General features: G+C 36.3%; 1 protein-coding gene across 1 annotated transcript in view; it reads left to right on the forward strand.

The window, feature by feature from the left end:
• The window catches only part of USH2A (usherin), a 372,550-nt gene that overhangs the window by 189,374 nt on the left and 157,519 nt on the right, over positions 1 to 25,657 (forward strand). The window contains exons 35-37 of the mRNA XM_058020039.1: positions 5,901 to 6,052; positions 9,782 to 9,944; positions 25,233 to 25,412. Coding sequence (XP_057876022.1) covers positions 5,901 to 6,052; positions 9,782 to 9,944; positions 25,233 to 25,412 — 495 coding nt within the window. The remainder of the gene's footprint in view (positions 1 to 5,900; positions 6,053 to 9,781; positions 9,945 to 25,232; positions 25,413 to 25,657) is intronic.

Raw genomic sequence — 25,657 nt, forward strand, 5'->3', positions numbered from 1 at the left:
TGATAATTTATGGTTCTTTGGAAGTCATTGTGGAAGATTTTGCTTCCTAGTCCCTTAGAAACTTTCTAACTCTGTTTCTAAAATCTCATCAGCATGTGTGGCAAAGGCAAGGAGGCAGGAGAAAGGGGAAGGGTAAGGGATAGGAGGAAGTGGTGAGGATGGTCATGTATGTGGCTTAGTGCTAAAGTCTGAATAATTTTCCCTGAAATAGGACCTTTTTTTTGTAGTTAGTTTCAGGGCCTGATCTTGTTATCCTTGCATTGTGGAAAAAAATCCAAATAATTTAGAGAGTGCTTTAACTAATCAAGGAAATATAAATATATATGTCCATATACATATTTATACATGCATATCAGCAGCACACAATAAAGATCTAGAGTTTAAGAAATAAATTTTAGAAGCTTCCTTTAAAAGAACTAATAGCCAGGATGCATAACTGAATTTGGGTATTGTAGCTTGTTAATACAGCATTTACTGTGTACAGCTTGGCTCTTCTTTTAACTACAATAAACACCTTGCTAGGGAACTGCTGAGGATGTTGGTGCACCCTCAGCAAGTTTGCAGATGTTTCCAAATTGGTGGGAGTGCAGGGCAGGAAGGCTCTGCAGAGGGACTTGGACAGGCTGGATCAGTGGGCTGAGGCCAATGGTGTGAGGTTCAACAAGGCCCAGCCTGGGTGCTGCCCTTGGGTCACAACAACACCAGGCAGTGCCGCAGGCTGGGAAGCTGCTGAGGGGAAAAGCACCTGGGGGTGCTGGTCAGCAGTGGCTGAGCTGCAAGAGCCAGTGTGTGCCCAGGTGGCCAAGAAAGCCAATGGCATCCTGGCCTGGATCATCACTGGTGTGGCCAGCAGGACCAGGGTGGTGACTGTTCTCCTGTACTCAGCACTGGTGAGGCCACACCTCCAATCCTGTCCTTAGTTCCAGACCTCTCACTATAAAAAAAAGACATTGAGGTGCTAGGCTGAGTCCAGAGAAGGGTAACGGGATTGGGAAAGATGCTGGAGTGCAAGTCAGATGAGGGGCAGCTGAGGGAGCTGGGGGTGTTCAGCCTGGAGAAAAGGAGGCTGGGGTGAGATGTTATCTCTCTCTACAGCTGCCTGAAAGGAGGGTGTAGCCAGGTGGGGGTCAGTCTCTTCTCCCAAGGAACAAGCAATAGCACAAGAGGAAATGGCCTCAAGTCATGCCACAGAGGTTCAGATTGTGTATAAGGAAAAATTCCTTCATGAAGAGGGTTCCCAAGCACTGGAACAGGCTGCCCAGGGAAGCAGTTGAGTCACCATCCCTGAAGGTATTTAGAAGATGCAAAGATGTGGGACTTTGGGACATGGTTTAGGGGTGAATTTAGCAGTGCTGGGTTACCAGTTATATGGACTCAATGATCTTCAAGGTCTTTTCCAACCTAAATGATTCTGTGATTTATCTAATAACATATTTTCTCATTCTTCAATTTTCTATTTCCATCCTTTCTCCATTTTCTTGAAAAGAATTTTTAAAAAAGTCAACAGCAAATAAGCTCTAAAAGTTTTGACTGAGCAAGTGCTTAATCAGGAAGGTTCATGTTGTTCAGTGACTTTGTTTTGCTTGTTCTCACCACATCTTTTGGGCTGCCTTTTGGCCATATCATCTATAATGTCTGTGTCAGTGTTTTAAAACTGTGTAAAAGACTGAAAAATATCATAGTTGAGAAAAATAAAATTTGAGAAAGACCAGCAGAAGGTACTTAGGTACTTTCCCTAAAACTTTCTTTCTTCCGCATTCTACTGGTGCATTCTTTATTTTTATTTTTTTTTTCCAAAAGCTTAGAAACTGTTTCGTGCTTTGAACTGAGTTGGATCAAACTTGGTGTGTTTCAGGCTGCTAAGCAGTGCTTTTCAAAAATACTGAGCTTGGCTTTGTTTCAGGTGGAAACCTCAGAATTGAAAAGATTTGCATATCATAGATTGTCATCTCTGGGGCCAGATCTAGATCTCTGGGGCCATTCCTTTCTCTCCTGCCTCCTTTCGTTTGCTCCTGCTTGACAGATGCTACAGATTATTTCCATGGGCTGAGGAGGCTTATCAGCTTCCAATGGGTATGTGGGCTGGCTGAGGCTTGGCCAGCACAGACTTTGCTATGCCCCAGTGATATATACGGGGATATATACGGGGTCCAGCTGCTTGAATTAGAAAAAAATTAAGGAGACTTAAAATGCTACCCTGGAGGTCAGAGGTGGCAAAAAGGATTAAAGCCTACATGGCTTCTTCTTAAAGATGGCACAATAAGGGGAAAAAAGCTTTGGGGTACAGGAACACCTAGGCCTGTGTTTTCCAGTTGTAGATATTGAACTTCAGGGCTATGGTTTTTTATTGAATTTAAGGCTTATTTACATTATATAGAGGGAAAAAATATTCAATGGAAAAATGGGAAATTATACATCTAATTTTCTGTTGAAAGTTCCTTCGGAAATATACTTTATGTATCAAGTAGAAAAGAGACTTTTGAAAGATGGCATGTTGAATATATTTGAAATATCAACATTTTATTTTGTCTTATTTTCAATCCAGCAATAAAATGGTTGATAGGACATGGCCCAGATTCTGCTACTCTACACATACATATCACATATGTATGTTGGTAATAGGTAGTATAGGCAATATTGACCATTTAGATGAGGGCAGTGTAGGGAGAGGCTTGTGAAATCATGTGTCATCAGATATTCTGCTTTGACCTTATTGTAGTAGCCTTAATAAACAATGATCTCTTCTTCAGAGCACATCCATATAGTTTGAGATCTGCTATTTTAAAATCCTTGAAAATTTTCCACTGAAAATTTTCCTTAGCTGATCAGTCCTCAAAAACTTCATTTTGTGTTCATGTCATAGATAAAACCAAGTCTAAATCAGGATTGTATCTTCCAAGGCCATGTGGAATTTTAATGGAAAATAGTAGGTATAGTAAAAACTGATTTATAAAACTATTCAGTGAACTAAGCCAGTACTTGTTCTTGCAAATCCTTGTGCTTATGAGAGACGACTGGTGTTTGTAGTCAGTGAAATTGATGTAGGTGAAAGTATGTTTGCTTAAGATTTGACCTGTAGATTGCACCTTAAGAGTAAAGTGCTTGTAGTACTTTGGATTCAAAACCTTTTTAGTGTCTTGAATATCATTGACACATTATATGGTCTCACCCAGAGAGGGGAAAGGAGCAAGAAGAAGATTTTATAACTTCAGTTTAAGTTTAATTTGCATTTTTGGATTTCTTTTCAATGGTGAAACATAATTGTAGTATAGATGATAGAGATTTTGTCTTCAGTGAAATCAAGATTTGACCTAGCTGCCTAGACTTCAAAACTATGAAGAAACTGCATCTCTTCATAGTGACCACGTGTTGCTCAGGAAGCCTTGTAAATCACAAAAATGTCCTATGGTCTTAAATATTTTATGCATGGCAAACTTCAGCAGCATCTAGCAAGTCTCAGGAAGTTTGCTAACTTTGGGCTAACTTTAAACTTTTTCTCTGTATGTTTTGGAAGCCTATACCGGTGAAACAGGGAAGCAGAATTACTCATCCCTCGTGAAAATAGTTACTGCCTAATTTAGAAAAATGGCTTCATATCTCAAAAATGGACTATTAGGTCATTTTTTTCTGAAATGTACTTTTGTCCTTTCTTTTCATACTGTAGTTTTCTCCATCAGTGTCCTACATGGCAAAGGCAGAAGTAAAAACAAGAGGTAATGGATGAGATTTTTGGAGACTGTTGTTCTCTGACTGTACTGGGAGAACTAACAAAAGGTCACAGAGCTGAGCAACAAACTGCTTCTCAAGTGGGGATGCTGCACAGTGCTGTGGCTTTAGGAACTCTCTAAAACATTAATGCCAAGTGACCTGACTATGATTCATGTTGTTACCCTAAGTATTAAAATGAATTAATAGTGATTTATTAGGCACTGATCTGGGCGCTCTGGTGACCAGTGACAGGACCCGAGGGAATGGCATAAAGGTGTCTCAGGAGATTTAGGTTGGAGATAGGAAAAGGTTCCTTGCCCAGAGGGTGTTTGGCCGCTGGAAGAGGCTCCCCAGAGAAGTGGTCACAGCAGCAGCCTGACAGAGTCCAGGAAGTGTTTGTACAATGCTCTCAGGCACATGGTGTGATTCTTGGGGTTATCCTGTTGGTCCCTTCCAGCACAGGTGGTTTTAAGATTCTATTCTGTTGTACCTTAAAGGGGTTAGTGCAACAGGTATAGTAGGTGCTTAGAGTTATCTCAGTGTTTGGCATTTTTTTCCCTGTAAAACACATCCTTAATGCCAGCATTCACATTTTTCCTCTGAGAGGAACAAAATAGCTTAAAGTATATACCCACATATATAAGACTTGTTTATTTATTGTAGGAAAAATATCAACCATTCATGTTATTGCTTCACAATCAACTAGGCACAGAAAGACAAGGGATTTTTGCTTTAGAAACCTTGTCAAATGTGATAAGATTGATAGTGTGAGATTTTCCAGGACCTCCTCCTGCACATCTCTGCTGTCTGAGCTGAGTTTAGCCTCTCACTTTTCTAGAAGAGAAAGGAATTGGAGTGTGTGAATCACTTTACCATACCCACATCTTTAGCATATAAATCTGTTGAAGTGGAACTCTTCAAAGCTCAACTGAAACAGTTGTGTGTACACTTTTATTTATGATGCACTTTTCTGTTTTGTGGAGGGGAAAATTTTTTTTTTCAATTTCACATTGAATCTTCCTCAATATAGTTTCAAAAAATTAATTTTTAAGGGAAGGAATGGTGAACTGAGCTATAGTTTTACAATAGGTTTTGTTTTTATAATGGAAGGATTAGAAGGCATCCTCTGAACTAAAATCACTTCAAATGAATCCTATAACTTTGCATTATTTGGCTTAAGATTTCTCACTGAAATAACTTTTAAAAAGGGAGATTATTCAGAAGTAAGAAAGATGGCAGAATAACCCTGAGAAAAAGTACTGCTCTGCATGCTCAGTTTCCAAAGTCTAAGAAAATCTGTAAAACTGAATTTTTAGTTCATTAAATTCAAAACACTCTACAGGGTTTGTTATCCTACAATGTACCTTTGGAGGATCAGTTTTAGAATTCATTATAAATGCAATAAGCAATCACTTGCAGCTTTAGTTAGTAATAACCAGTTGTGCAAGAATGACCATTCTTTGCTCTGTCTAAAAATCTTGCTAATGTTTGAGTGTCCAAAGATGTTTTCTTTCTGTAGATTAAATAAGCAAGGAGTAGTTTACTTCAGGAGTTTTTCTACATATTGAGAAGGAAATAGTAATCATTATTATTTTGTCATTTCATTAAGAAAAGTGGGTAAAATTTTTCAACCACCCTACTCCTACCCCAAATTAATGAAGTATGTAGTTGGTTGGCAAAGCACTGAAAATTTGAAGTAATTGTCATGAAGAATGAGTATGAAAAAGGTGTTTTGTGTGACAAAATTATTTGTTACTGATTCATTGTAGTTATAGCACTGAGCTGTCCTACATTTCGATTATTTTGAAGATTTTGTTTCTAAGTCTGAAGCTGTTAAGATGTGAGATGGTTTTTTGTATTGTTTGAAAAGCCATATGCAGAGTGGACTCTAAACCAGAATTATCTCAGTTTCCCTCATTCCAAGGTGGTGTTGGCAGCCACTCAGAAGCAAGTTTGTTAAGGGGTAATCTTTGGAATAGTGAAATTGTTTAAAGAGATGCAGTTTGTGAGGTTTGCAATAGTTAAAAATGGGAGAGTATGTTTCTTTTATCTGCCCAGTCATGCTAAACAATATCTGCTCAATTGTAAACAGTTTGAAATACTACTACTACTGCCTTGGTGTCTGTAGCATTTTTTTTTCTTCTAAATTCTGTAGTTTTTTGGTTACTAAGTGCTCTCACATTGTTTTATAGGTATTATTACTAGCTATGGATTATACATGGATGGTGTTCTGCTGCAGAATTCATCACAGCTAAGTTGTTATGCTTATGGGCTTGCTCCTTGGAGTCTGCATTCCTTCAGAGTCCAGGCATGTACTGCAAAAGGTTGTGCTTTAGGTCCACTGGTGAGTACCTTAATTTACATTCTGGGAATGTAATAAATGTCAGATGACAGCGAATATCAGAGTAAATGGTGATGATTCACTCTGGGCAGTACTAACCCATCTGGCAAAATGTGACATTTAAAAAAAAATCCTGTTTAAGAGCTGCTAAAGATTCAATAGGTCATTGTTAGGCACCATTCCAAAGTAGAACGTAGGTACTGTGAGGGAAGACAAAAACGGAGGCGGAAACACACATTATTGAAATTAAATGGAGTTAATATGTTTGAAAGGTGCAGGTGTGCTTTAGCCAGATTTACAAGGAGGTATATAAAGAAAGAGTTACTGTTCCAGTAATGAGCAAATTTCTAGCTGCTGGACCGAAAGGACTAAAGTTAATTTGAGAATTGCAGAAGCTAGAAGTGGCAACAGGAGCAAGGAAAATATGGTAATTCATAAATCTTTTGAATGCAAATATGTGATCAAAATATTATATTTGACAGATTTTAGCAGTCTTGTGTAACACCCCATTTTTTCAGGATTTGAGAATACAGGAATATTAAATTTGACAAATTTGTGAAAAATAGACCTCCTGAGGCTTTTTTATTTTGTTAAAGGTTTTTGGATATATAGCTGAACTGATATATCTAGTATGATTTCAAAGTATAGCTGTTGAATAACTAGAATCCTATCTACTGTGCTTGGTTTTGTTTTCAAGCATGGCTGAGAAAGAGGCCCGTGTTTATTCTGAGATTTAACTTTTTGTTTAATTCATCTTTATTTTTAGGCTTCTAAATTTGATTTAAAAAAAAAGAGGGAAGAAAAAAGAGGTTTGGGAGGATTTTGTGTTTTTCTTTCTATTTTTTCTATCACAATTTATTTTTTATCAGGAAAGAACTTCCAGGCTTTATTTTTATGATGTAATTTGTTAGTCACATTTCCAATTTTATTTCCAAGATTATTTTCGTTCAAATGCCAGTAATGTTTTCTCTCTGCAGAAAACAACTAGACTTTATAATCATTAAACATTTTGTAGCTTGCTCTACTTTGAAGAATATTTATTCTTAAAAGCTTGAATGGCTTTTTGCCAGGTTTTTTTGTACATTTTTTACAACTTCACATATACCCCAAAAGCAAACTTTGTTTTAAGGTACTTGATGTGCAATAACCTAATCCCTTGTGTTGGTAGTGATGCTTAAGACAACTCATTACCAAACTTTGCATACAGATGAAAGATGTAAGTTTTCAGTACTACTGTCCTATCAAATAGGCATCAAAAGGATAGAAGAGAACACCAGAAGTTACAGTTTAAAAAATATTTTTAGTAGTCTTTTTTGACATTTCCACTGAAATACAGACTGGTAATTTGACTTTTGGAACAATTCAAAGGGCTTGCTGTAGCTGATACTCATCTGCATCTCATGATCAGTACACAAACTTTTCCAGAGCCAGTGATCCATCTCGAATCACAGAAATTGAAGTACGTCTTGATTTAGGCTCACCTAAGTGCTGCCAGGAAGTTAAAGCACTGGATCTTCATTTGATTTTTAAAAAAAGATTTTCATGTCAATTACGGAGTAAATCCAATACCTAAAAAAAGAAGAAGAAAAAAAGAGAAACCCAGTGTTTTGCTTCTGCTCTAAATAGTATGGGAAACATTTCCCAGCAGTAAACTGATATGCTTCCAGCTATTTTTGTTGCTGATCTTGTGCTTAATGTGCCCTAATTGATCAGGGAACATCATGTGACATTCCCCTAAATATGGAATTTGTCCACCTTATATTCCTGAAGGTGTCTGTGAAGATCTTAATTAATTATGAGAGCATTAGCTGTTATTCTATTTCAAAACCATGGTTTTGTTCAGGTTAGGTAGTACTTGATTGACTTCTTTCCTGTGACTATGATTTATTTTTAAGTGAGATGCAAATTGTTAAGTAAATTAAGAAAGACTGCATTTTAATCTCTTCCTATTACACCCAAGATAGTGCTTTTGTCTGTTCTAATTGTTTGAGTGCTTTGTCCCTAGAGGGAGAAAAATTTTTATTTAGGGCAAGTGTAACCTGTAATAGATTCTTCGGAAAAATTGAAGAGAACTCAAATTATGCTAGTTTTGAGATGTGTTACCTCTTGTAAATGTCTTATAAATAAGTAGAAATGTTCAACACTGAATATGTCGCATCTCAACCCACTGCTATTAAATTTAAATTCCAGGGTTTTAGTAATATGTATGCTTGTACTTTTCCCAATATTATTATCCTATTCTATGATTTCTATGTTTTGGTGTCACTTATATGATACAAGAGTCTTTTTTTATTAACTTATTAGTAAATACGTCTGAAAATACCATGGGGTGGTGTAAAATAATATTTAGAAAAATAAGTGTGAAAAAGGTTTTCTGTGCCATATGTTTATATAGCACATCTTAAAAAAAAAGCTGAAGACATAATACAGCTGCTGCAGCTGTTTAGGACATGATACAGATTGCTACAAATTTATATTATTTAAAGATTTTTAAAAATCTTTTTCAGTAGAAAAACATAATTATTATTAATTTCTTCACATTTTTCGTGTTTCTGATTGGAGCACCTGCGTTTAGGAGCAGTTTATGGGAAATTACTTTGTTTAGAAAGCACAGTTTAGTCAAGTCCTTCCATAAGGATGTTTTTGACTAAAATACCCAAATAATCAATGTGGCAGTGATCCAATAAATCTATGAAGTACTTGTTTATCTTTAAGCATGTGCTTTATCCTGTTGGCTTTACTGCAACTTATCACTTACTTTCGATATAAGAAAGTGGATAAATAGAAAAAATACGTATGGAGGTATTGATGCACATGGCACTTGTAAACAGTAGGCTGTCCAATCTTTACATCTGAAAAGTACAACATTCATGTTTCAAGGACAGAGAAAATATGTTTGGTTATTTAGATGACAGAGCAGGTGTGGCAGATTAAAAATAGCATTTATTAGCACTCCCAAGAACCTGCCGCTGAGAGGCACTTATGGAGGTGTGAAACCATCTTATACCTTAGAAAACACCAAATAAATAATGTAGCAGAAACAAAATTGTCGCCATAAATAACATAATAACAAATTACTTTGTTCCATAGCACTGAATTTTTACTACAAGTTGTGAAATTTCAATAGTAAATATCTGTAATATTTAGTAAGTATTTATTTAGTTCTATGAGAAATCTTTCATATTCAGTTCATTATCCCGCTCTTTAATATTTTATTTTCTCTTTAAGATTTACTTTTTATTGCAACTTAATTTTATTAGGTGAATGTGAAAGTTAATTTAGGGAGCAGCCAATATTCCAGAAAGGAATTTTTGTCTGTTAAATATCTGTAATAATTTACTGCAGTGTTTAAATGCATGTTCCTTGCAGTTGCTTTTTAAATGCAGAAAGAGAAAGTTATGTGGTCTTCTGTTGCTGTTTCCTTTCCTTACACTGAGATTGTACATCCACATGAGGTGGATGTAAAAATAATTAAATAATTTTAAAAATAATCTTTCATTCTTTTTCAATATTTGTTTCCTGTTCCTTACAGTAGTCTCTATTAAAAGAATGTTAGTAGCTGAACAGCTTCAAACAAATGTAGATGAAAGGACAGCAACATGCTTAAAAATTAGGATGCTGACAGTGTTAGTTACTTTTTCTTAATTAAGAAATACCTTTTCTTAAACTTTGCATCTCTCATTCCTCCTCTGTGACTATGGCACCAAATTTTATCTCCTGTTGAATTTGCAGGTAGAAGCTCGGACCATGGAAGCTGCCCCTGAGGGAATGGTTGAGGTATTTACTAGTGCTGATGGGTCCAAAGAAGTTCAATTAAAATGGCTTGCCCCAAATAAACCTAATGGAAAACTGACCTACACAGTCCTTGTCACTGGTCTGTTCTATGCTGATCAAGGTATAATTTTCCCTTCATAATAAGTCTAATGATAACATTGATATTCCATTTATTAAAAAAAAAATTCTTTAGCACTAAATTTTTCTACTTTTTTGGTTTTCCCTGTGCCATTGTTTATTTTAGAATGATCAATTTTTATTTAAGAACTGCTGCTTTGATTTATAGTGCTTTACATTTGTACAAACACATAAATTGCCAAATAAAGATAAGCTCTCTGCACTCATTTAGTCTCTAGATATACACACAGAGTCTTATCTTGCCACCTTCTCTCAGATAAGGAAGCTATGCTCACAAAATTTCAGTTAGTTTGCTTATATAAACCACTCGTGAGAGCTGGTCATAATATGGTTGATCATGGGTGTAATTTGAAGAAGAAAGGGAAAGAAACCCAACTCTTTATTTCTATATCATAAACAGACTCAACATGAGATACAAAAGCCTGACAAGTAAGAGTTCCCTGCAGGTTGTTCTTTTGCTTCCACTGGTTTATGTTGCTGGTTGTTTCTTTTTTTTTTACATCTTTTAAACTTAAACATAGCGATGTGGTCCTGGGTTAAAATGTTGCTAAATCAGAGCAGGCAGAGTTAGTGATGTCACCCCTATGTAAAAGCCTAGGGCACCAAAGAAGTAGATGGACATTTTTTCCAAATGTATTACAAAACGTGCATATTTTTTAGTTGAAAGTAGAACGCCATGTCCTCTAATTATATAAATGTAAAGTACTTGGGCAGTGAATAAAAATGAATGTTCACAAAATAAGTATGAGCATTTAATATGTCAATTTGAGTTATTAAGCATGCTCTAAGGTATAATAAATAATAAAATATTGTACACAAGTAATGTTTATGAATTTTACCTACAAATGTTGTCATTAATTTTTAGTGCACTTTAAACAGCATGATTGACATTAGGCAACTATAAAAATGTTTTCTTATGAGTATAATATGAAATTGTGGTTGAAAATAATGCTTGGATGACATTTAATCCTTCTACGTACTGTTCTCAATTTTAATCAGTGTTGTAAATGCAGTAACAGATAGAGAATTGAATCGCTGATGACTTTATAACTCGCCTCTTCTTTTCTGTTCAGAATGAGACTGGTATGTTGCTTCCAGTACTGGTGCTAAAGAGAGCATAGCTGCTGTAATTGCTGTCCTCTGCGAAGTACTTTATAAATGAACTTGTTTGTGCGCTCTTTGGAGAAACACATTCACTGAGGAGGGTAACGTGTGGTAGGCAGTCTCAGCTGACCCCTCACAAAGGCTGTCGCGTCCCTTTTTTATGCAATGAAGGCTTTGATGTATTCTGCTGTGAAGCACTTGTAAGATTATGAGGAGAAGGAGTGATGATCAATATAAAAAAAAGGAGCAACATTTTGGCTGGACCAGTGACAGCAGAGCCATTTCCGCCAAGGCAGTGGGGTGAATAATGCAAAAGCCATATTCCCCTTGTGTTTAATCTTGCATTGTTTTTGCAAAGAAAATTTCTGCTTGCTTTCTAAGTCATGTCATCCTCGGTTGTCATCCCGTCTCTCAAACCATCAAAACGGTATTAAATGTTGCAAAGCTGTGCAGCTAGAGAACTTTCAAAAGTCAGAACCCATTTGCAGAGCAGCCGTTGTAGAAAATGTATTCTGTTCTCGGCAGAATTTTCCTTCAGTTCTTTCCACTGAGAAGTTTACTGATTTCTCCCAGTGGAATCTGCTGGAATTTATCGGTTCATGGTTGGCAGTCACAGATTAAGGTAAATGTCGATCCGTAATGACCCTCTACATGTTAGTATTGCAGTAAAGCTGGGCTTTTATGTCAAAGATATCGGAGAGGGAGCTATTACACATGACAGGGGTGATCAAGGGACTCCAGACCAAGGCAAGCATTATTAAATATTGACTAGTTCTGTGATTTATGTAGAGCTGGAGGAAAAAAGTGACTTTTTAACCATTATATATTCTTCAGCAACGAAAACCAGCCATTTATCTCCTGCTGGTAATAAAGAACAGAGTGCCTGCATATTTTAGTGGAGGGAAAAACCTGGCCTTATAAATGAGATGGACTCTTTCATGATAACATTTCAGTTTGCTAATTGCCAAAAGCAAAACAGGCAAATTGGAAGCAATTATAAGAGTTGACTTGAACTGCCTGCTATGTTAGTTCAACTCAGGAGAGCCGGGTGGTGGTGGAAGAATCATTGGGGAATAGAACCCAGAAAATTTCATTACATTTGTTCATTGTTGCTGAAACTTTGCTTTGCAATGCTAAAGAAGTTAGGAGTACTTCCCCCCAGAAGTCAGAGCTCTAGCAATTGACATTTAAGCTGGCTGTTTTGGGGTTATGCAGGAAGAAAATTAAGCATTAATTCATCAAGCTTATATAAGACATCATCTGTTCACAATATTTACACAAAGTTTATTGAATTGTCTGATGGCTAATTGGTATTTTCTTGACATAATGAGCAACTGTATTTCATCCTTTGCTGCAACGTCTGTTAAAGAGGCACGGATTAAAATGTAAAAAGAGAAGAGGGAATTCACCTAGAAGGTGAATATAAGCATCCAAATGGCTGCATCTATCACTCAAGTTGGTGGCCTGCTCAGGAGTACCTTAAGTGTCAGTTTGGGAAGCAGTGACCCCACTGATACTAGGTAATTTTTTGACATCTCTCAAATGAAAAATCTTAAAGATAATTTTCATTAATGAAAACTCAAGGTTCTGGTAGGAATGTGAGTGTTTAATGGACAAACATCATTTCCCAAACAGTACAGTCACCTTCTCTTATTAAGAACAAATTTAACTAACTTCTGTTGCAAAACACTGCAAAGATTATTAGATGTAAAGAGAATATCTATTAAGAAGGAAAGAGAGATGCAGGAGATTGTCTGCCAAGTCATTCCAGCCCATGACCTGTTTTTATTTGAAAATAGGGATACTCAATTACATAATTCTAAGAACTGCTTAAGAGAAGTCCATCAGACAGGAAGAGTATTATTAAAAAAACACAAACATATTTTGGCAATACTTTTATGAAAATCTAGTATTTTTGTACTTTATTTAGATATCTGTTTTGAAGTGAAGTAGAATTAGAAAGGATTGAAGCTAAAGGAACTTGAGTGAATATTTAAGCATATCAAGACGTTGCAACGGTATCTATGATTTGATAATATGGAGATTATTATGTTTGATCAAAGAATTGGATTCATTATATCAGTATCTTTTTTAAATTTAGCTTAACTATGTGGGGCCTAGAAGGTCTGCCTTTGAATCTAACGTATCTCCTTGGCCTTTTTTTTTTTCTCTTAAATTAAGAAACAGTATGCCTCAGAGGGGTGGATTTAAGAGATACAGACTTTTTGAGGAGTGGAAATCCTTCTGCATAAGTATAGCCCCTGGACAGGGCAGAGGATCCCACTATGAGAGCACGATTTTTTTCTAATGCACATTGTATTTCTACATTTTTGCACTGCCATCCCTAATGTATATTGTGAAACTCTGTTTGATGTGTTGTTATCTTATCAGTGCCCTACTATAGCATATGGTATGTTGAGATAGCAGGTCGATGACATGGAAAGTGTTTAAATAAATTGTAACTTAACACTTTCTCTGTCATGAACCTGTTATTCCAACACTGTAGAGGCACCAGCTGATCTCATGCTGAATATTCTGTCGCTCTTCCTAGGCTTAGCAACTTTCCTTGTCCTGTTCCAAATCCTTCAAATTTCACATCCCTAGGTCTCTGTCTGACTGTCTTAATATTTGGTTACACTGCTTTTCCACCAAGTCGCTCTGCCATTCATCATGTTTGTTTAAGATACCGTATAACTTTTCATCCATCTGCTTTTAAAAATATGCACATCTCATACCAATTCAAGAGAGCAGCCTGACAGCTTATTGGTTATTTCCATGTTCCAATAAGTTGTATTTAATTCTAGACCTTTTTTTTCCTAATGGGGCCAGATCATCTTAAATAATTTGCAAAAGATTTAAAGTTGCTATGGGATTTTTTTTCGAATGGAGAATGTTTGTCGTCTTACTATAAAAACAAAATACTGTAAAACAAAATACTTCAGCAAAGGACACGTTTAGTGAATAAAAGCAAGAGAGAATATTTTAGCTGTAATGTGTCTACATTCTGACTTTTGACTTAATTCTGACTTTTGATTCCAACATGAATGTTTTGTAATGCATAGCCTGTTTTTTTCATTGCTGTTTATTTCTGTTACTGCTGATACTACTTTTTATTTTAAGATGATGGCTTGGCAAGGTGTTGGTATATAGTGTGTACCTGTTAACATTATCAGTAACCAAATTGAAAGTCAAGCAAATACTATCACAAACTGATGGAAAAGGTCACTGCAAGTGTGAAGTGTAATTCAGTAGGAGGTAGTTTGGATTGTCTGATAGTGGAGGGTACTTATAATGGATTTTTCCACAGTTTGGCCATGATTTAACAATGTATTCAAAGGAAGTACCTGTATCAATTGGCCTTCATTTTTTAATTCAACACTTCATTTTTTCTGAAAACCTTTCTCTGTGAAAGTGCTTGTTAAAAAACTGGAAGGAGCTTTATTTGGGCTGCTTTGCCATTCTGTTCTGTATAGGTATGTTCTAGTTTTCCAGAAAATTATTTGTTTCTAGCAAACAGCATATGGAGATCAAACAGGACTTCAGGAATTGAGGGCTCTGTCCCAGTTCTGCAGTGCTCAGGCTTTGGGCTCAATACAATGTAAGGAAATGTTGCTTTGCCTCAAGTCATTTAAGGCCCAGTACTTGCTTGGGAGGAGCCTTAAAGAGGAATTTGGTTTGCAATTGGTTGTTCCAAGCCATAAAATACTTATGCTACCAGAGCACAAACAGCTTTTCCCTCTTCAAGTGTAGTTAAAGTTCTTGTTATCTGATACACTCCCAGTTCTCAGAGGACTGGAGAAGAAAGAAAGAAAGGTGACAGAGTCAGGCTTATTTCCCTCAAATAGTTTCCTCATTCATTCCTATTTATTCCCAGGTTTGTTCAGATAGAATACAGGATCATTTTTAATTGCATCTGAGTGTCTGAAATTAAGTTTTAGGACAGGAAGAATCAGGTATTAACTCTTTCCAGGGGAGAGATTTGGAGGAAATTCTTATCTTCCTGCCTCTGTCAGATGACTGCATTAGCACAAAATTAATCCAAATCTGTGGCCCCCAAGATGTTGTGATGCATTTGAATGTGAGTTTGACCTAAAGAGAATCCTTAATTAACTGTATGTCCTTAGGGAGTTTCATAACATGAAGTTGCAGGGTTATACTCAGAACTCTGTTGCTTATGAATGTAGAAATCAATGTATGTTATTTTCAGTTTGGGGTTGTTTCTTGAGGGCTTTTTTAATACTTATCATAACTTCTTTTGATGACACATCATCTAAGGTCCATACTTTTCAGCAAGATAGTTAATCAGCTATTTTTGTAAAGAAAAGAAAAATTTTCTGCTTACTCTGCTTCTTTAGGGATGGTGTACCAGGAAGGTTCTTTGCAGCCCATTCATTCTCTTGGCAAAGTGGAGAAAACTAACAGCAGAATGCAGCATAAACAAGTAGACTTTTGCATGTATGCATCAGAATGTTGCCCATCAAACCTTTTTAGTTTAATATTTACTATATATATGATTAAATAGAATAAAACTCAGACCATCCATTCATTTAACTTCTATAAGAAAGTTCCTCTTATAGTCTTGAATTTGGCACAGTGTACCCAATACTTTCAGTACTTTCCAAATAGAAGTCAAAAAAGGAGTGTTAAGAATCAACCTAGAGCAAAAGGCAATGACTAGGGGACTGCACCACCTGCAGATGGCAACAGAAGTGGGAAAAGGAATGCTGAAGCCCCTTGAAGTTCCTAGCCTGTCTTGTGCTGAAGGCTTGAGAATGAGGAACACAAGTAATTACAAAATGCTTACCAACTTCTGCATCAGAAAGATAAGCTCCACACTCTCACTGTGAATGTGGGACCCCTTAGCTGCTTTTTCAAGCCAGCTATTAAGGAGATTTTTCATATTTCATCCCCTTCCTCTCTTATTTTGTTTGTCTTTTTAGTTCTAGCTACAGACCTACAACACTACTCCTAAAGATATACAAGGGGGAAAGAAAGAGGATGCATAAGTCATTTTCAAATAGCCATATTTATTCTGTTCACCAGAGCAGGAGTTTTTGGGTATTTTGCCTTGGAATTGTAGGGCATTTAAATTTTGATCTGCCTGGCTAGAAAACTCATGGTTTTACATGCACTTCAGGATGATTATTGAGTAGAGTTTAGTCAAGCTTCAGTAGGTTTTGAGCAGCTTCACAATGCACCATCTAATAGCATAATCCCTGTCAGTATCAGGTATGCTGTTCTTTTCTTTTACTTAATACAGGTGTCTCTGAGGAAGACAAAATTAAAGTCACTCTCTAATTCCTACATCTGACCATTTCTTTGGTGAAGACTCTAGCATCAGACCACAGTTGGTGTTTTAATTATCTTCTGCATCACTGTATTCCCATAGTTATGTTTTTTGTCACATGTACATTGTCTGTCTTGTACTTTGTAATTTATTTGGTTTCGTGTGATAAAGCTGACACATGGGGCTGAACCCCATTTTTGTGAAGAATGTATTATCAGTTTTTAACAGGCAGAAATTCCTAGTCACTGCCTAGAGCAGAGTTGGCTCCAAGACTGTTTCTACTCCCTTGGAATAGTCTAGGGAATAATAGCAATCTTCTAGAGATGGCTCTGGTAAACAGTATTGAGTAAAAGGGAATTTGCCAATCAGTTTTCCTACAAAAACAGTCTTTTAGTTAATGAATGTCTTCCAGTGTTTTAACCCACATGAAGACTACATTGACTGTGCTTAGGTATCTATGGTAACTGCTAAATGCAAAAAAACAATTTATGGCATTAAACACAATTATTAATGTCAATGACATGACCCAAACAAGATATATACAATCTGGCTAGAGCTTCCACAGATAAAAAAATTGAGTTTGAATATTTCTATGTGTTGGCTTTAAACAAATAAGCCTCTCTTTAGAGACCAATATAAACCCCATCTCTTTTCTCTGGTAGAGAAAACGTGATGAAAACTGGGATTTTTTAAAGACAAGAATTTTTAAAAGTTTTTCTTTGCACTTTATAAGGGGGAATCAAATTATATTTTGACTATGTAAGTTACTGGTGTGATATCAGAAGGATCATTATAGGGAAAATTGTGTGCACTTGATGTGGCTGTTTGTGTAACTCCTCATGTTTTCTGCCCTAAATAGTCTAGAGGGAGGTAATTTATAAGTAAGTACAACAAACAGTCACCTAAGTAATTCTGTGGTTCTTTCAATCTACAAGTGCATCGCTTATGATGCCTCATGAAAGGTGACTGGAAAAACCAAAAGAATGTCGTATGTCAGACAAAAATCCTAGATCAAGTTTAGAGCTTCATTCCTTCCAAAGTATTACAACTAACTGTAATGGCATTTGACAGTATTGACTTTTTTTATATGACTTCTTTTGGCTAACTCAGCATTCTGAAAAAATAAATAGTGTTCTCCCTCTGTGATTGAAAGGGTTAAATAGTACCAATTCATTACCACTCACAAAAGGATTTATTTTCTTCTCATAAATCAGTTTTATTCCACATTTTTATTATTCCCTTGGGTCAGCTGCTCCAATTGAAATCAATACAAGTGCAAGTGACACAATCAATCTAGATATTTGATTATGGATTTGAGACTCCAAGTTCTGCTCTGTGTGTTTAGCTAGTCTCCTTCTGATAGTGTCCCTGGAGAATGGAAAATTCTTATTGGCATCCATGAATTATGGGCATAGATTCAGAAACCAGATACTGTGATAATCTCCATTTATGTACTGCTGCAGCTAGAGAAAGAATGTTCTAACAATGGAGAAGCAAACTTGATGGTTTAAAAGCTAACTGGTTTTGATTTTTTTTTTACTGTATAAAGTCCCTCATGAAATAAACTTGATAGAGTCTCATAATTTGTCTATAAAACCCCTCAAACAAAATGGATGAAATCAGTAACTATACGACAGTAACTTAACTGTCATCAGCTTAAGATTGCAAGTGCAGCAAATGCTTTTGATCTTTGACGTCGAATGTGATGTTTTCTTACTTGGATTACTTAACTGTGCTAGAACACTTCCTCCTGTTTGTACCAGGATAACAGTGCTTAGACACTGGAAACCTTTTTGAAATCCAGAGAAACTGGTTGTACTCATAGAATGTTTTCCAGAGTTTGGTTTAGGTCATGAGCTGCATTCTTACTGTGTGTCTCTAAAACACCCTGTACAGTGTGCAGTGGAGGGGCTCCAGGACTGATGCCTCTTTGTGCAATTGCAGAAGAATGGAGTTAAAGTAGAGATGAATACAATTACAGCAGAAATTTAACACTATACTGAAACGCACTGTTATAAACACACTGGAAGGTCTAAATGAGACTGACTCAGCTGCAAGACTCATTAGATGTTTCTGTGTTTATGAGAGAGTAATGAGAAAAACTAAAACAGTAATTAAAATCAAAAAGGTTTCTTCTTGGCAGCTTCATCAACAATTACAGAGGTTTTTTAGTCCAAAGCCTCATGGCACTGAGCTGAAAGCTCCAAAGGGTAGATGAGACCACACACTGAAGATTCCTTCCTGCCTGCCACCATGACAAAGCCTAATCTTGGCTGCAGTCATTAGCCATCCATGGGGTCTGTGCTAACTTTCTTGTATGAGCTCTCACATCAAGCTGTGGGCTTTATTCATATTTCAGTCTGTAGAATTAATGAGCACATAAATGCACATTACTTAGTGTTTGTAATACTAATAATCACTTATTTCTACTGACAGGAACATGCTTTCATCATAATGATTACCCCTGCTTTGCCTTAGGGTTCTTGAAGTGCTCTGAAAATTTTCATAGAATCATATAACAGCTGAGGTCAGAGAGCACCTCTAGGGAACAACCAGTTCAAGCTCTCTTCCACAGGGTTACTTGGAGCACATTGCCCAGGAGAGTGTCCAGCTGGCTTTTGAGTATCACCAAAGTTGGAGACTCTGAGCAACTTCTTCTAGTGTTTGACCAATGTCAAAGTAAAACAAGGTTTTTTTATAGGTTTAAAGAGAATTTCTTGTATTTTCTGTGTGTACTCATTTGGTTTTTTTCTGCTGCTGTTCATTGCTAAGAAATGTTTGGCTACTTTATGCCTTCACAACAGATATTTTTAATATTTTACACATTTTTAAGATCCTTCCTCCTCTTCTTGAGGCTAAACAACATAGTTCTCTCAAATCCTCTTTGTGTGACATATTCTTCAAGGCTTTAATTATCTTTGCATGGACTCCACTCCAGTAAGTCCAGATCTGTGTTATGCTGGGGATCCCAGAACATGATGAATTCTCCAGATGTGTGTCACCAGGCTGAATAGAGAGGAGGAATCCCCTTCCAATGTCAGTCAGACAGTGTACACATTCTCCATATCTCAAGACAATCTAAGATAGCTCTACCAAATCTGAGTCTGTAAGAAGCCTCTTTGAGTGGTGACTTGAATACCAGTCAGAAACTGATTGTCAGAAACTGGGTCTTCTATGTTTCATATTTCTGCTGCACATGCCAACAGAGATTTTGATCTTGTTCTTCAAATATTTTCCATTTTTCAGTTTTAAAATTAAAGACTTCTTTTAATTCCCAGGGGAAAAGGAAAAAGATAAAATTTTTCAATGCAGATAATGTGAAACTCTTCTTATTTACAGGAAAATTAATATTTTGGATTCATAATTTTTCCAGTTTCCCACAGCTCTTTTAAATTACCCATTTTTACTAATTCAGCAACTCTCCTAACCCATGAGAGTGAAGTTTTCATGTGTTAAGAGAGTCTTTTAAGTTTTGAACTCAGTTTGATGGACTGTGACTATGATATGTCCATAGGAACAATACATCTGTCAGCTCAGGGGAAGGGGAACAAGACAGTAGTGGTTCAGACATTGCGGCGAAAAATCAGCAGTGTGCCCATCTGGAAAAAAAGAAAGAAAAAAGCAAACAAAAAAAAATCCTCCGACACAGAATGCCAAAACATAAAAACCAACCCAGTCTCAAAACATAAAATGCCCCAAATAGTTTGTTGAAAAGGTAGGTATAGCATCAAAGCCAAAGTGCTTCACAAGTCAATGTAACAATTGAGATGACAATTTGAGAACAGTTCATTATTACAGTTCTTAAGAAAAGAGAGTTGCCAATAAGGCCAGAGAAGTATTTTGGCTGGTTTTCTACTGAGATAATCAAACTAATGGAAAGTGGTTTTTTTTTATTCTAAATACTCCATTAGAAACAATGAGAAAGGAAGAGATATAGAAAAGTCTTAGCTGGGAGGAAAGTCGCATTTGTGGTAGTTAATGAGGCTGAAGAACAGGCAAAACTAACAGGCAAAAGACCACAAAGAAGTGTGCATATTTGCAGAATTTCCCACCAAAGATGTGGTGTCAAAGAGACACAAATTTGCTGTGTCTCAAATAGGGACAGAAACTAGTGACAATGAGGATGAGCTCAGAGGAAAAAGGCTGAAAAAATGAGGTTTTGTTTCATTTTTATTTTGCTATTCTAATCTTATTAACTTTTTCTGTGTCCCAAGGTACAAGGCTTAAATTCTGTATGCTTACAGTAATATAAAGCAGGCATAAAACCAACTGTGTTTGTGAGAGTTAACTAAGTAATCTTTGTATAGATCCTCACATGAACTGTTCCTTGAGCTGGATTTTTGCTGCCTTTAGTCTTTGACTAGTCTTCTACAGTGGTAATGGTTCTGCTTCTGTCTGCTTGAATATTGTAGGGCAAAATGTTCTGTAATTTAAAAGAGGTTATCAGGACACAGTGGAGCTATATCTAAAGTATGGATTGTTATTAATCACAAATGCAGTGATATTAATAGAGTTACTTGGTATTTGCCCACACTTGTGAAATATGTGTCTTTCTCTGTTTAATGCACAAAAAGGAAACATCTAAATTTATTACCTTTTCCCTTAAAAACATAAATTTTGATCCTGATGGAAAGAGTAACTTTAAACGTGACCAGATTTGGGAAAAAAAAGTTCTTAAAGGTAAGATGAATGTGTTTAGTTTGTATTATTTCTTTGCCATGAGAATGGTTTCATGTTGAACCATTTCCTGCGCTCCTCACAACCTTTGTCACATGAATAAGATATCAGGATGCTAATGACTAATATACAGTATTCTGTGTCTGCTGATGCTATACTGTACTGCTGTGACCTTTGCAATATTATGTATTCTGATTGGCTGTGCATTTCACCTCTTCCCCATGAGTTAATAAGGCTGTAAAAAGGAGAGAACTTGAAATCGCCAGCCAGTCAAATTACAGAATATTGAAAAGGTCAGAGCAGCACAGCACACAGAAAAAAATTATGGAATATATGAGGCATTAAAATTCTTGTGACAATGATTATAACAAGAATGGAAAAGGATACCCATTTATGTTATTTCAATCTAGTGAACCCCATAGGATGACAGACCCAGGACAGCAGTAATTTACACACCACTGCTTCACAGGAGCTTAATTCCCCTATTTACAGGGGTGCTCAGTCACAGGAATGCACATCTGCTTGGGAGTCCCCTGCAGAGTGTCCACTCAAAACCATCCTGAACCTTCAAGTACAGATACTCAACAGCTAGAGTGCTCTCTGAAGCTTAGCATTTTTAAACAGTGATTTTGAATGCAATATATGTATTTGTGTGTCTTTGTTTCAACTATACATCACTTTTTAGTATATTTGCGGATATTCTTTAGCCCTCATTTCTTCATATGAATCTTTTCCTGAAAAACGGACATACTTTGGTCTGGCATAAACTGGGAGTAAACTGGGAACAGCAGAAGTATTTCTCAATTAGCCTTAGGCAACGGAGTCCTGCAGATAATTTTGGGGAGTTATGGAGAACTGAGCAGGAAGGCTAGTGAAAGAACAAAACCATAACTATACAAAAATATGGAAAGATTAAGGAGCTTGGGGAAGCCCTTCATGTCTGCAAAGAATTTAGGTTTTCTTAGGAGGTTATAGAGAATAGAGTCTCTTTGCCCTCTCTTGTCAGGATTTATCTTTTTGTGCAGGTGTTTGCATGCCTTAAGCATTCGTGGATGTGGTGAGCCATTCATGGATGTGTAAGAATTTGTTTTCTACCCATTTAGGTTGTTCATGTTAACAGAATTGTGGGGGAATCTTGCTTGTTGGGGTGCTGGAATCTTGCTTGTCGGTTCCTGGCAGGAATTACAAGGCAGAAATGAGGAGGTGTTCTGGTAGGAAGCACTTGTCTGAAGTAGAACAATGTCTCTTAGGACTCCACACTGTCTGAGGTCACTGCTGTTTGGATCTGCAATGGACTCGTGCGCAGCATGGAGAGAAAAACACCCAGGAAAACTGGACAAAGGGAGGCCTCATCCCCTTATACTCACAAATTGGGTCCACAGTGAGGCAGTCTGGGCAGGAATGGCATGGAATGATATGACAGGGTTATCGCTGTATCGCTTTCGGTCAGGCTGAACCTGTGTGTCTGCATTTTCCAGCCCACTGAAAGCACAGTTTAGGCAGTGAGAAGTGGCAAAGCTCCATATTGCAAGTCAGCCACAGCAAGACCTGCATTTTAAAAATGTTTTTCTAATATTTTATTTGCCAGGAGCAGTAACTTCCTTACTGCTGGGAATTGGGATAAAACACGTTTTGTCTGTATAAAATTTGGGCTAGGAAACTTGCAAGTACTCTTTGCTTTTTATTAGAAGCAATGAAAAATTTTGAGCTGCTATGTTGTCTATCTCATTGTAATTTTGCAAGTTCATTTTTGAGCTGAATAAAATGGTTATGTAATTACATACTTCTCCTAATTATTGGGTAATTATATACTTCTTATAATTGCCGAGTAATCACTCTGCTATAACTAGAATTTAATGTTACAACTAATTGTATAATTACTGTATATTAATGTTGTTATCCAGGCAACTTGGAATAGAGTGTTATCCTTTTAATTCATTTTCTGTTACTCAAAACTGTATTTTTAAAATATAGTATAGTTAGCCATTGGAAGAAAGATTAAAAATGGAATAAAAGTATCAGCAGAGGAACTACACAGTTTCCTACCAGGCTGAAGTGGATGAAATTAAAATATTAACAAGCTAAATCAGTACTGTTGACAGGAAAATTTTAATTTTCACATGAATATATAAATTGCTGTTAGACAATTTCTTGTATGCTTGAGGTTTGACTCTATCCTATGTGCTGATCTGTTAACACTGTATTTTTTAACTTTCCCAGACGTTGGAGGTGCAACGCTTGAAAATGTATCTTTTCTTTTCCATAGCCAACTGAGTCCTTAAATGTTTAATGTCACTAGGATCTTAAGAATGTGTATTTCAAATATTGTTGCACAATTTTCACAAATTATAAATCACAAACATTGCAAAAACTGTGATAGATAATAGGAGAAATGTGCATTGTTGGCTGTATCTTCTCCCGAATCACAGGAACAGTTTCCCAAAGGTGCAGAAAGAGGGTTTGATACACTATTTAAAAGCTGAGATCAAGTAGTGCAGATGCATTTTTCTAGTGCTGGTTGAGTAGCCCAAGTACATAAGAGTAATCTCTGACAAAAACCTTTGCTTCTGCAGCATTCTATAAGTGGAATGTGTAAAATGTGGTTGTTCTTGCATGTAAAGAAGCTTTACTTCCATTGCTGTACCTAAAACAGGATAAACTCTCTCAGGTAACCTTCAGTGAAATCCAAAATGAATCCATCAAGCTTCATGAAATCATTTTACCTTCATGCTACCATAGTCTGTCTGGGTGGTCTGGTGCTATGGTAGGGTCCAATCCAGGTAGAACTTGAGCAATGAGGAACTAGGCTGCAAGGCAGATTTATAAAAAAGAGTTTTGCAAATCTGTCCCCTTCCCCAAAACCTCAAAAAATAAGCTTTTTGTATGTTACAAATAGAATAACTGAAAATACCAGTGTTGTTCATAAACACCAAATTAAAGGAAGGGCTTGGATTTGTACCATAAATGAACCAAATTGTTCATAGGAATGTCCAAATTAGAGGAAAGTCCAGATCACTCATCCGTGGAAAAATGTAATGTCAGCATGAGTGAAAGGTACTGCAAATACACCTCAATGCACATCATAGAAACATGGAATATTTGAAAAATTGTTTCTGATTTAATAGCAGTTTGGTTTTAATAGTTCATTTGAAATTGATTTTTCTAGGTTTTTTGTAATTCTGTCTTATTTAGATTTTGTAAAAGACTCAGATGTAAATATTAAATCTTCTAGCTGTGACAATGTTTTAATTGATTTACAATAATTTCACAGTTATAGTCTGTTTACTTTTGTTCTCATACCTGTGGTCTTAGGCTTGTGTTATTCTGCTGTTGTTTGTAATAAAGAATTTTTATCGACTTCAATGTGAGAGCTCTCCATGGAGTGATGGATAGTAATATCAATTGTTTATTTGACACTTCATGTACTCAAAATATAAGATGATATTTAAGTGAGTCAGCTTGGCTCTGAGATATGTGACTAAGGTCTTCATTAAGTCAAAAAAATGTTACTTGACACATATAATTTTTTTATTTTCTAGTCTAATTAGGTATTTTGGAAAGGTTTTGTGGTTGTTTTTTTGGTTTTTTTTTTTTATTTTTGTAGGGTAGAATATTGTCTTATCTTAAGTTTGAGATCTTAAAAGGGTTGCAAAGGACATGTAGGTTGCTGTGGTGTCCTCCGATGATTTCAACTGATAAACTGAGTACTTCAAATCCTTGTTTTGTCTTTGAGAGAACTGCAGGCCATGCTGGAAAACCTCTGTTACTGCAGACGACTGTTTGTTATGCAATGGAATTAGGTTATCAACTCCTAAGTTAAGCATTTTTCTAACAAATTCAAAATGTTTTGCCAGTCTTTCATGGGTATAAGAATTATCATTAATGTTTGGAATCTGCAATTATCACAGAACTGTTCTGGAACTTCTGTTCACTGTATATAGCAATCAGCTTTGCAACTGGTTGTTTTGTGTATTGGTTTATTTCCCGAGATTTACAAATGTTACAAACTGTTGGCAAAAGGAGGAGAAATTGTGAATAATCATTTTTTCTTCCCAACAGACCAAAAATTTGTGCGTGTTACTGTATAAATGGCAACTCTTCATTTGAGTAGAAATAGGACTTGGTTCATAAAAACAGTGAATTGTAGCAGATGCAAGGTCTAACATTTCTTCTTTCCCTCCCTCTCTTGTTTTTCCATAACAGATAATGCTAATTATTCTATTGTAAATGATACTCGGATGTTGTGCAGCAGCAAAGAATTCAATGTATGGGTACCCATTAAAGGACTAATTCCATTTTCTAACTACACAGTACAAGTGAATGCCTCCAACAGCCAGGGCAGCTTGATAAGTGATGCTATAACCATAGTCATGCCTCCAGGAGGTAAGTATGAAAAAGTGCTTTTTCTGTGCATGTAACAATTATACAAACACTCTGTTCTACAAAATGTTATTTATTATGGCACTTGAGAACTGAAGTTCAGAAGAATATGTTTGTATTAGTAGTTCTTACTCACAAAATTCTTGTTGGCTTGTAATTTGTCACTTTGTTCCATTTAAGAACTAGAAAATGAAAGTGCAGTTATGTAGTTTAGCATATTGTGAAGGTGAGAAGTGCATTATGTAATT

Source organism: Melospiza georgiana, chromosome 3, assembly GCF_028018845.1.
Source record: "Melospiza georgiana isolate bMelGeo1 chromosome 3, bMelGeo1.pri, whole genome shotgun sequence".
Classification (NCBI taxonomy): Eukaryota; Metazoa; Chordata; class Aves; order Passeriformes; family Passerellidae; genus Melospiza; species Melospiza georgiana.